The 12,202-nt window shown below is 39.8% G+C and overlaps 3 protein-coding genes across 4 annotated transcripts; 2 read left to right on the top strand and 1 right to left on the bottom strand.

Moving 5' to 3' along the window:
* Positions 1–351: 351 nt before the first annotated feature.
* On the bottom strand, positions 352–1,936 carry sing (MARVEL domain-containing protein sing). Its single transcript, XM_064680987.1, has 3 exons — positions 1,204–1,936; positions 1,006–1,146; positions 352–928 (listed from the first exon to the last, which is right to left on the bottom strand). Exons 1-3 carry the CDS (start codon positions 1,513–1,515, stop codon positions 851–853), a joined length of 531 nt encoding a protein of 176 aa, XP_064537057.1. The 5' UTR covers positions 1,516–1,936; the 3' UTR covers positions 352–850.
* A 1,168-nt stretch (positions 1,937–3,104) lies between these two features.
* On the top strand, positions 3,105–3,467 carry LOC135427549 (uncharacterized). The gene has a single exon (XM_064681083.1). It carries the CDS (start codon positions 3,105–3,107, stop codon positions 3,465–3,467), a length of 363 nt encoding a protein of 120 aa, XP_064537153.1.
* Positions 3,468–5,840: 2,373 nt separating this feature from the next.
* Positions 5,841–12,152, top strand: LOC135427396 (uncharacterized). Of its 2 annotated transcripts, none has more exons than XM_064680888.1 (4): positions 5,841–6,028; positions 11,144–11,235; positions 11,596–11,725; positions 11,780–12,152. In XM_064680888.1, exons 1-4 carry the CDS (start codon positions 6,015–6,017, stop codon positions 12,009–12,011), a joined length of 468 nt encoding a protein of 155 aa, XP_064536958.1. In that variant the 5' UTR covers positions 5,841–6,014; the 3' UTR covers positions 12,012–12,152. The 2 variants fall into 2 exon arrangements, with proteins under 2 accessions (XP_064536958.1, XP_064536959.1); XM_064680889.1 differs by lacking the exon at positions 5,841–6,028 and adding an exon at positions 8,626–8,750.
* Positions 12,153–12,202: the final 50 nt, after the last annotated feature.

The raw sequence follows: 12,202 nt of genomic DNA, 5'->3' as shown, positions 1-12,202 counted from the left end.
AGCTTCAAAGTAAAGTAAGATTTTTCAGTTGCTCTTCAACGTTTCTAACAATGCATGTCGGAATGCAGGATATAGGATATAGATATATGTTAGGATTGTTTGTGTAATGATTGCTTTTGAAATCGATTACCGATTCACCTGGCTCCCAACTATTGGAAATATCTAAACTTATTTGATAGATAGTAGTTATCTATCTCTATATATAAAACTGTTTGTCCTGACTGACTGACTGAGCGTAAGAGAAAGGAAGTTGAAGTTTTCACTGTAGTTACCTTATGTGAGAAAGGTAGACGTTAAGACGGGGTTTCGGCTAATTCCACCCGTATGTGTGGAAAAATCGCGAAACACGTTTATATGAAAGTTTTTTGTTTACCATCCGATCGGCCTCATATTCATTTTCAAAGATATTTGTTCAAATTCATTTGAGGGGTTTTTCGCACTTTTCGAAAAATTCATTCCTCCTTGGTGGAAATGGGGGTCAAAAATTTGTAGGGTGCCGTTACGCGCTCAAATTCATTTCCAAGGATCTATGTGAAATATCATTTGACACGTGTTTCACACTTTTCGCAGAATCCAAACTTCATCGGTGGAAAATGCGATTTAAAGATTTTTTGGCCGAAGTTTTAAGTTTTGTCCGATTTCCATCAAACTTATTTCCAATGCAAAATAACTTAATGAATAATACGTGCCACGGGCAAGGCCGGGATTACCCGCGATATATTATTTCACTTATATGACTATGAGAATGGTATGAGAATACATGTTGTTAATTTTCAGGGAGTTTTAACTTATGCTAGCATATTAAGACTAAGAGCTTAATTTAATATTAGTAACATACCGTAATTAGTTGCTAACGAACCCCTCGAAAATGCCTGAAGGCGAGAAATGCGTCGATAGCATGTAAAAGAGCCGCCGCAAAGCCTATGTACTGTAAAGTATTGATACAAAAAAATAGAGAGACAATATATTGTTATGGAACTAGCTGATGGGTAAACAGTTGCTTACGTAGGCGGCGGTCATGGCTGGATACGCCCAGAAGCCGGGACGCACCAGAAACTGAGGATGCAGCCAGACGACGCAGGCGAAGCTCATGTAGCTGGCTGAGCTGAAGTACATGCAGCTGGCGATGGCATTGAAGAGCGTCTCCTGCAAAATGGCTGAGATTGTATATGACCCTATGACCTGGGCGTTAGGTATACTTACAAAGAGCGACTGTCGAATCAGGCCATAGGATCTATCCGAGAAACAGTAGCATATGAGCAAGATGCCCGTCGTGGTGAAGCAATGGCCAGTTGTGGCCAATAGACTGGTCAGCGCCTGGCCAATGGAGTCCGCATAGGGTACACCATAGCGTATTAGCAGGCCCTCACACAACATGGCCAGGCCCAGCTCCATCAGCTTCAGGAGTCCGCCCCGCGACAGCACAAAGCCAAAGTTGATGCAAGTCAATATCCGGCAGCAACAGATCTTAATACCCGGCGGCTGGCTCATGCTGCGTGCACCAAAGGAAGCCATGGCTGCTATCCGCTGTCTCGTAACAAACTAACACACGCACTTTTCCTGTTGCCAGCGGACAATAGCAGATGCAGCGCGTCTATAAATAGAGCTACATACTTGCCCCCAAGCGACGTCTGCAGCAACAGATGCTGGGCGCACCGTGGTTCAACACGCTTAACGAGCTAAATTTCAAATTATTTTTCACTACTCTCCGGAGTTTTCTTATGTATTACTTTCTGGGTGCAAGCGTATTTAATATATTAACTAAATAAATATTATTACGAAAATTATTGGGCTGGATTTATGGAAGATTTTATTTATTTGTATTACAAGGCTGCAAAATTATCTGTCAACTTAACCGGTTCGAACCCAAAATTTAATTATAATTAATTTAATTATAACCGAGTCCAAAAAACAACGGAACCGATACCGATTCAATTATGATTCAAAAATAGTTTGGTTGAAAATAAAAGCATTTAAAAAAACATTTAAAATAAATCCAGATTAAAAATATAGGTATAAATTTCTTTGGTTCCAACTATTGGCCATATCTAAAAATTCAAATTTAGCCCGCAATTTCTATTTGAAAATATTTACGGCTTGCAATATTTTCATTAGAGCGGACAATTATATAAAAAAAATGAAATTCTTTTATTAACTTGCTAAAAATATATGACAAGCCAAGGTTTGAACCAGAACCTGGTTTCAACCTGCACCAACCAAAGTTAATTTGAACCGTGAATCGACAATTATTTGTATGTGTCTTCAGCCCTGCTTTAAAGAATGCCTGTCTTAATTTAAAAATAACGAGAAAGTAGGGCTATCTTCGGCACGCCGAATATTTAATACCCTTGCAGCACCAACCTTTTCTTTATGATATAGTGGTCCGATGTTAATAAGATTTTGCAAATTGTGGGGAACATAGTAAAACTAATAAATGCCGAGTTTGGTCAAGATATCTTGAAAAACAAAAAAGTTTTCCATACAACAACTTATTTATCGACCGAATATATAAATATATATAGAGATAAATATGCAACAGAAAGAGTGACTTCTGCAAAGTTTCACGACGAAAGCTTTAAAACTGAGAGACCCGTTTGCATAGACGGACTCGGCTAGTAATATTGATCAAGAATATATATACTTTATGGGATCGGAGATGTCTCCTTCTATGGGTTACACATTTCACGACAAAATGATAGGGTATAAAAACGATTGATATGATTAGAGTTTACTTTCAATGTCATTCAATACAAGTTCGCAGTCTTGTGGCTTTTTGAATTGTGCCAGTGTGTGTGTGTGTTTTGAACCACTGTGCCTTGGGTCGCTTCGCATTGTTTAAAGGCCTGCGTCTCTGTCTGTCTGTCTGTCTGTCTGTCTGTCTGTCTGTCCGTCTGTCTGTCTGTCTGTCTGCCTGTTTGTTTGTTTGTGTTTGTGGCTGACTGTCGCAGCAAGCAGTGCGTCGGCGCTCAGGCAGCTTGCGTTGCCAGGAAACTCAGATGAAATTTGATAATAGACGAAGGCAGTAGCTTAAAATTAACATTAACACATTTAGACCTTTGCCAAGTTCAAAATTTCTGTTACGCAAACGAATATCATTCTGCGCCATGTGCATGCCGTACCTGGGTAAACTGTTCTCCAGCGGGCAACGCCGGCGGAATAGTGCAACTGGGACGCCACGGCCCAGCCTTGCACCGACACCGCAGCAATCGAGCGCGACAATCCAGACGAGCAATGTGAACAGCGTGAGGGCGTCCAAGAAGGAATCCACCGTGCCTGTCAAGGCCAGCAATAATGCTGCGGCCGCAGCAGGTCTGAAGGAGACACCTGCTACCACGGCTGCCCAGGCGGCCGGCACTGCAGTGGCTCAGGCGCCGGCTGCAGCGGCTTCAGGCTCCGCCAGGCCGACAACATGGTGGGAATACCTTGGCATGAATAAGAACAAGAAGGGCAGCATCGATTCGCTGTAGTTGGCACAAGCTGAGCAGATTACTAAACTGAGTCCAACGCTCAGATTTCGAGCATATCGAATTTACATACTGACATTATTTGGACCCCAACAGCGATGATAGCGGAAACCGTTTGCTAAAATTGATACAGATTATTTTGAAATAAAAAACAAACCCCAAACCCCACTCAACAAATCTTCGCGAATTGTACAAAGTAGAACGGGTGAAGTGGTGGGTATTGTTTAAATTCTTCTTTAGGCTAAAGCGAGTTGCCTCCCCTTTGGCTGGGGTCAAATATCAATTGTGTGTGTGTGTGTGTGTGTGTGTGTGTGTGTGTGTGTGTGTGTGTGTGTGGGTGGGGGTGGGGGTATAGAGTCTTTCCACTTCTTCGCTGAATCGTTGAGGTACAGTGTGCAGAAGATAGCATACTTTTTGGAGTATATGCAAATATCTTTTTGGACAAAAAACGAAGTTTACAAAAGTGTTTCTGCGCTTACTAAATATTCAGAGCATTTAACATTTTCTATATTTTCAAAAATGAAACTTCAAAATATCTTGCTACATTTTTGTTATCGATAATTGCATTCGCTGACATCGTGTGCGATAACTTTTCACAGACACGGTATATTTGACGCTTTTGCCGTGTTGTACGAGTGTAGTTTGGAAAATTACAGACGAGGCCGAATAACAACTTGTCAACTTCTGCAGTCACAAACAAATAAATTTAAATGTATTATATGTATACTAAGTATGCAATTTACTTTCTGTGCATGTGTATGTATGTACATATACATGCATAAAAGCGGTCGAATTTCAATAACGGCACTTAAGCTTCGTTTTCCTTTCCTGTTTAGCGAGCTTTCAAGTCGTGCTTAGCGCGAGGGAGAAAGGTAGAGACGGAGTCGATAACGAAGACTAAGCAAAACACGCAAACAATGCAACAAAAAAAAAAAAATACGTCGATGTCGCCGTTAGCGTCGCAGCACAGCGCAGCGATTAGTGTAATTTATCAGCCGCAACGGCAATTTGTATTTAGTGGGAGTGGGCAACAGGCTGCGCGACTGAATGACTGAACGGGATTGGGGCAGGGAGCAGGGGGGACGGGGGCGGCGCAAGCTTTTTGACAGTGAAATTAAATAAGCTGTTATCAAAATCAATTATTATTGTCGCTGATGCTACTGCTGCTGCTGCTGCTGCTGCGCCGGCTACACAATAGCCGGCCGTTGACGTCAACGTCAACTCAATGTGGCTAAGCGCAGCGGCAGTGACGCTTCAGAATGTTGGAACAATTGAAACCGTTGCATTTCCATATGTGCATACACACAGTAACATATATACATACGTAGGTATGTATACAGTTTTGTTGACTCCCATAGTTATCTATTGCTGGCAATTGGCAAATTGCCAATTCTGTCACGATTTTCGCACGTGCAACTGCGACGCATGCGCAGCTGCTAGGCTTACAGCAATGCGGAAGTAAGGCACATCGATTATCGATTAATCGGCACTTCAATTATAACTGCCATCCTGGCCAGCAATCGTTAATATCGATAACTCTAAGGCGACAGCCTTTTTGGCAGCAACAAACTGTGCACTCAACTGTAAAATCAAAATAATTATTCTTACAATTAAAACAACAAATTAACTGAACAACTTTGTAGCTAAGCGTGCCGTGCTGCAGATGAACAACAATTAGATAGCAAACAATTTACGACATATTTGTCGCCATTGAATTCAGTTATTTATGTTACAGGGAAAAGTGAGTACAAGTAAATATAAATAAATAAAATAAAAATAAAAATAAATAATAATAATAAAATAAACAGTCAATTAGCGCAGTTTCGAAGCAAAAAGCCATGAAAATTATCTTTAAAGGTTTAAAAATGAAACAAATGTTAAAAAAAAAAATTCGAAATATTTAGCACTTCTTATTTGTTGTTGAATTATTTGCGTTTCTCTTCGAACGTCACCAAACAAACAACAAGAGACGTTTCATATACTTAAGTACAAATCTATACTATGCACAAAATATACGATATACTCGTACATTTATTTCGAGACACAACAGAAAAGCTAAATAAAAACAACAAACAAATACAAATTCGTCTGTCCGAAATTTGTGTGATTTGTTTTTATTTTTATTTTTATTTTTAAATTTATTTTTTTTTGCGTTTGTTTTTTTCGGCCTGCTCATTGGGGCCGATGCCTTCGAGACCGAGAGGCTGTTTTCAGTGTTCGACTGCCGACAATACTGATGTGTTTTACATTTCGTCTTCAAAAATTTATTGAACATATTTTCTGAATTGCTGTGTCATTATTTAAAAAAAAAAACCCAATAACAACACTTTGCACACACACACACACACAGACGTCGACACACTGTGCCGTGTACATATCAATTAAAATTACAAGTGCGACTCGCTAACAGTGTGACAAATTTGTTGTTGTTGGCTATTTTGGGCCAACGAAAGCAAAAGCAACTGCAATCAGTGCAAACGCAATTGAAAACAACTTTTCAAAAATATACACATTCCCCAGTGCCGAAACACAAATGATAACTGAACCAGAATGTTCCTAAAAGGGTTTGTATAATATTAAATAAATAAAAATAAAAATTCACGACAATCAATCAAAATATATATATATATATATATATATATGTGTGTGTGCTTGTGCATATATGGCTTTCCATATGGCAGAAATGCTTTTAGAAATTTTCAATCCATGGAAAAACAGATCTTTGTGCCGGGTATTACGCATTTGCGCGAACAGTGGATGTGTTTTTCAGTATGCATATAGGGTATAAACGAATTTTGCTTTGGCAACAGACGTCATAGTATACCTATACCTATACAAAACAACAATACATGCACACATTCACATATGAGGTTTATTCGATTGCCAGCTTCATTCCTAACAAATATGTATTTGCAAGCAGAGATAAGAGCTTATTCGATTGCGACCGTAACTTAATGAGAATCGCAGAGTAGGGCGATATTTAAAAATGCGCCTTTATACAAAATTGAAGCACAGAAGGGAAAACACGAAAAAACAATTGTCCATGTGTACATATATTTATATATTTAACACAACAAAATAAACAACACGAGCATTTGATTAGCCCGGCGGCAAAATATAAATTTATAAATTTATAAGTGCACAATTATATGCACGTGTAACTTTGCAAACATGGGCAAACAAAATAAATTTAATTTAACTATAATTATTAACTATAACTAAATAAAAATTAGCCAAAATATTCGCAGATATAGGGCGAAAACAGTAGCTGCTAAGATACCAATACTTAAATCGAGTTTCAAAGATTAAAAAAAAAAGCAGTTAATTACTTTTAAAAAAAAAACTATAAAAAAAAGTTCAAATCCATCATCACACTTACTGAGACAAACAACAAAGTGTTAAGCTTATCATCAGTCGTAATATGACATGTGGATAAATTAGAGATTATTTATCTTCCCGAATAGATTCACTTTCAGTCGTGAATTTCTAATGTGGAGTTATGCAATCTAGCATTCTAAATAAACAAACAGCTATCAGAAAGCACGATGAGTGCCATTTTAATTGACATTTGCGTTTACTTTGAAATGCAAACCCGATTCCATAAAGAAAACCTATGTCGCACTTCCATTGTTTAAGCGAATAGAACCGTAAACATTTGTTGTTTATCTATAAGTGCCCTTTATAAAGGGACAGAACGAGGTACACATATATTCACACTTGAAAAACAAAAACAAACCCAACAATAGCAACTACCTTAAATAAACAATACATTAGCTTTTAGAAGTTGGTTCAACTTGGGGAGCAAAAAGGCTTTTAACTTTGTGAAAATAAAATCTACAGATTATTGCAACTGGACTGTCTTCGCGCCATTTAATTGTATACAGAAGCTTAGCCATATACCAAGGCGTAATTAGCGCTAATTGTTGTCTATCTTGGAACCTTAAAGTATAGGTAGAATTTAAAGTTATCTATAGGAAGACAACAAAAACTTTAACAATACAAAACGGCTGTTGATACGGATCGTGCATATGTACGTATACACTATATGGGCTGGGAGATGCCTTCCTCTATACATTTCACAGTTAGTTATAATACACGGGTATACAAACTTCATAAATATATGTAGGTCCTATGGAGTCGCCCGGATCGGACTCCTTTATCATATAGCTACCATAGGAACGATCTGTCGCGTGATTTCGTATGAAAACGTTTACTGTCTCTTCATCATTGTCCAAACATATCCTCAAAAGCGATTCAAGTCGATTAACGATCTTTTGGTGAATTAACAGGCGTTGCCACCTAACTGAATTTTTAAAGGGTTTCTGACGTCACTTTTACTACTGCAAGCCGAACATTTGCGTTCTTGGCAGCAAAACAGTTGAGGACTCAGCCGGCCTTCGTAAGATTAGGTAACCCAGCTTCAACAGTTGGCAGGTGATTCAGCCGAATGGCAATTAGTGGGGGGAAATTAGCAAAGAACCCGAAGCTTGTGATTGAACATCCCATGACACAGACGCTAAGGCGGAGATGGACACGGAAATGGGTTTGGAGATGGGCATGTCGGAATCTCCGAATCAATGTTAACAGACAGACAGCCAGTCATGTATTGGCAATTCTTTTACAATGTTGGCCTTATCAGTTGACTGGAAATCGAAAACTCTTGTTACAATCAACGTCATCGCGTAAACCGGGACGTATGAGTAATGCGCCTTCGTACGTACGTATGTATGCATGTATGTATGTAGGTATGTAGGTATGTAGGTGTGAATAAATGTTGAAGATCTATTGTGATGAGCGCTTGGCTGCATTATAAAGGCTGTGCGCCAGACTCGCGGCTTGACATTGAGTTTTCGCATCGCTTTCCTACTCGTGCGCCAGCTCCAATTTCATTGCGTTCGTTACAGTTTAATTCGATTTAAGCTCATTAAAACAAAATCGCTGAAAAGTCAAGTTTGAGAGTCCGTACCAAAAAAAAAAACAAAAAAGCCGACTTACAGTCGGAGCTGCTTAACTGCCTCCGGTTCCAATTCCGAATACAATTTCAAGTCCGATTCCGTTGAACGAGCCGCGAGCTGTTGTTGGCTGCAACGTCGACGCCGCTGTCGCTGTCGCCGCTGCCGCCGCCGCCGCCGCTCGCTTTTGGCGCAATCGAAAGTTACGTTTTGGCTTTACGTAGCCCGCATTAGTCGTACGCTGAGCGTTGTCGACGTCAGTTCACGGTTTCGATTTCGAAAGATCCCAAAAAAACAAGATCAAACCTTTTCGGAAACCGAACAATTTGTGCCTGTGAGTACCGACCTAATAAAGGACTTGAGTGCTGTCCGTTATTTTTTGTTCCAATCTTGCAGAATTTTGCTATCTTTTTTTTCAATTATTTTTTTATAGTTTGTTTTTTTTTTTTTGAGTGTGCTTATTTGGTCAAGTGTGTTGGGGCAACACTTTGCTCTCAATTACCTGGCACTTCTGGCCAGTTAGCTATGTGAAAGTAGTTCAGCAGCTGGAAGTTTCAAGATTTCAAGAATTTTGCAAGTCAGTTTAATGACATTCAATTTCGAGGAGTTCCGGAAGAAATAAATCAAATTCTGATTATGGCACTCACTATCACAAAGTGATTGCATATTTTAAATTGTGAATAAATTGAATTTGATAATTTCACAAGAAGATAATTAGTATTAGTAATTGCACCAGGCATAACGCGTAGGATACGTGTCTGTTATATGATGATTCGGCTTGGCTGTCACATCTTTTATTGGATTAGCCGTAATTTGTCGGGCTTGCCATTGTGCAATTGGCAATTTAGTAATTTTAGCATATTTATATGGCATTTGTTCTTAGTAATATATATGTACATATGTATGTATGTATGTATGTGTCGGACATGTGACTAGATATAGCTGACAATGCTTCCACATCACTTCCATTTCCATTTCCACTCCCAATCCCGTTCTGTTATTTATAACTATTAAATTGTGCAATTAACTTGCAAATCGCCGCTAGCACAACTGATTAAATAAATTAAAATTTAACTATAAATGCAAAAAAAAAAAGAAGCAAATAATTATAATAATATTAATAATAATAATAATCTCAAACTCGTGCTCGCATTTCTCCAACAATTTCGCCCGATGGCAACGACATGCAACCATGTGCTCCCGTTCGTAATCCAACCCCCCCCCCCCCCTCCACCACGCCCACTCGCATTTTCATTCACAGTCGGATCTGCGATTAGCTTGGACATACGCTAGGCACATGCACATGCACATGCCTGTAATTCCCTTATATCACAATATACCCAATGGGCAATATGTCGGTACATGCATATGTAGTTTTAAAGATTTCGATAGTTATTTTATTGGAATGCAAATCAAGCACATGCCATAAAACACAACACAGATCAACACGGGCGGAGAGTTAACATTCTGCTCATGATCTTGAGAAGTTCCTCTTTTCGTTCCGCATCAACTTTTGCCCATTTGTCTATTCTACAAGCATAGATACATATATGCTATATATGCATGTGTGTGTGTATGTGGTCTGCGTCCATTGACACTTTGCTGCTTACACATACATACATATTTGAGTCGAATTTCGCTTTTCCCGAACTCTTCTTCCTCTTTTCTTCGAGTCGGGCACGTGGCTCGCCTCGGCAGCCATAAAAGATATATCAAACTGGTTGGGCCAATAATTGCCAAATCAGTCCAGTCACGTGATATATACATATATATATATATATATATATGTATATGTATTGTATTGGGATTAACATAAGTCGCCTATTTCTATGCAAATTTTTCAATTATTGCGATTGAGTAATCTGTATTTAAATATGCTCACGAGATCATTTTAATTAACTAACAATTGAGTTTCGCTATAAATCAATTGTTATTCTAATTATTGGTATGGCAAAAGCTCTGCACGCATTTCAATTTAAATGCGGAACACACGTCGTTTAACTTTTGGCAAGCACTGTGAGAACAATATGTTTCCATTAGGCGCATTTGCAATAACACATTTCCATTAGTCGACATTTAATAGGTTTCGTTTTTTGTTGGCTGGCAGCCACAGATAAATCTCTTTCGCTGTAGCATAGTGTTGGATGTCTTTGTTGTAGCCAGACAAAAGCGAGACGACACTTTCTCGATTTGATTTTATTTATTTGCTGTGAGCGATTAAGAACAAGCACTCAACAATTAAATCAAATTAATTAATGTCGACTAAATCAGTGACAGCGACAGCAATAAAAAACAACTTGAAAAACGAAACCGAAACCGAAACTTGTCCACGTTGTTGTTGTTGTTGTTGTTGTTGTTATATAGTGATAATGCCAGATTAACGCACCGGGCTAATCAATTAATTAGCACAAGACGAAGCTGGCCCACAATTAGAGAGGGAGGGCGTGGAGGCGTAGAGAGACTGGCCAACAACAATCGGATGAAGTCGAGCGTGGCCGTGGCCAGCGGTTGCTGCAACTGGGTTAAGACTCAATCGACTAGAGAGAAAAACTGTTATTATTATGGTTATTATTATTATTATTGTTGTTGTTGTTGTTGTTGTTGTTGTTTTGTATAGTTTTTGTGGATATGCTGTGCGTTTGTCTGCCTGCTGCAGCCAGCTAGTAATATTTGGACAGGTGTTTTATGGCCTTTTATTAGTTTTGACTTGTTTTCGCTTTTCAACAGATCGCATCAGCTGAACTTTCAAATGGAGGCGGATAGCTATGTCCAGGCTTCGGCGTTACCCAACAGCAAGCGCTTTGTTGTCGAAGATTCAAGTAAGTGTCAAGTCTGCTTCCGGCTTAGAAAGTCAACGGGCAATACGGCCAGTGCGGAAGTGCGTTGGGCGTGTGGGCGTTGCGCCGCCCACCGTCATTGCCAATTGCGTAAAGGTAAACAGACGTGTGCATTAGCTCAAATGCCGGCATTCAGCCAATCACCGATTATCAACAAGTTGAAGTTCAAACAACGATTTGACCCTGAGACACAGACTCTGAGTCGAATGCATTACGAATCGGGCCGAAGCCGAAGCCAGTCCGTAACTGGCAGACAGCAAGGCACTTGCAAAACTGGAACACTAACCTCTCACACACACACTCTCTCTCTCTCTCTTGTCCGTTCTCTATCTATCTCGCCAGTTACTAAAGTAACCTCCGATGGGGAACCGCACGGCATGATGACCATGGTGGCAGGTTTATCGGGCCTTTTAGCGGCCATCATTATACTGGCCGTGCTCGTTTCCATGGTGGCCTGTCGCAAACGTAAAACGTAAGTGTAATCCCAGCGATCGGTGTCCACTGACTGATCTGTTTTGGCTTCTAGCTGCTGCACCCAGAGGAACAACAAGCAGCTACAGGCCAAGTCGTTGGCCAGTGCCAGTGCCATGGCCGTCGCAATGACCAGCGTGGACAGGTCACAGCCACAACTGGCCGGGCATCTGAATGCCGCCTTTGCGGAGAGCACCTTGACCCTAAATGTCGATGCCAAGGATAAGCATAAGGATGAGGACACCGCAAATCAATGGCCCACAGAGATTGTTGTCGAGCGCTATTAACCAAATAGCGCTGGGAAAGCACGTGATGTTTGTGAACATAAAAGACTGACGAATAGAACTTTAAGCCAATTATACTACATATTATGGAATCCATTTTTTTTTCTTACCCATCGTTGTGTAATATATATTATTATGATTCTATGATTGTTTGTTATAATTTGAAATGATTGCGGAGCTGCCGCACTTTTGTC

Source organism: Drosophila montana, unplaced genomic scaffold, assembly GCF_035044405.1.
Source record: "Drosophila montana isolate Dmon_TW-CO22-7 unplaced genomic scaffold, ASM3504440v1 contig_2178_1, whole genome shotgun sequence".
NCBI classification, from domain to species: Eukaryota; Metazoa; Arthropoda; class Insecta; order Diptera; family Drosophilidae; genus Drosophila; species Drosophila montana.
This window is presented reverse-complemented; position numbering and strand designations above follow the sequence as displayed.

What these genes read in the sequence shown, in the direction of transcription:
- sing (XM_064680987.1), bottom strand. Translation starts at nt 1,515, where the DNA reads ATGGCTTCCTTTGGTGCACGCAGCATGAGCCAGCCGCCGGGTATTAAG. An exon ending in TGATTCGACAGTCGCTCTTT is followed by an intron (nt 1,147 to 1,203) that starts GTAAGTATACCT and finishes GCCATTTTGCAG; the next exon opens with GAGACGCTCTTCAATGCCAT. An exon ending in CAGCCATGACCGCCGCCTAC is followed by an intron (nt 929 to 1,005) that starts GTAAGCAACTGT and finishes AATACTTTACAG; the next exon opens with TACATAGGCTTTGCGGCGGC.
- LOC135427396 (XM_064680888.1), top strand. An exon ending in CTTTGTTGTCGAAGATTCAA is followed by an intron (nt 11,236 to 11,595) that starts GTAAGTGTCAAG and finishes CTATCTCGCCAG; the next exon opens with TTACTAAAGTAACCTCCGAT. An exon ending in GCCTGTCGCAAACGTAAAAC is followed by an intron (nt 11,726 to 11,779) that starts GTAAGTGTAATC and finishes TTTGGCTTCTAG; the next exon opens with CTGCTGCACCCAGAGGAACA.
- LOC135427549 (XM_064681083.1), top strand. Translation starts at nt 3,105, where the DNA reads ATGTGCATGCCGTACCTGGGTAAACTGTTCTCCAGCGGGCAACGCCGG.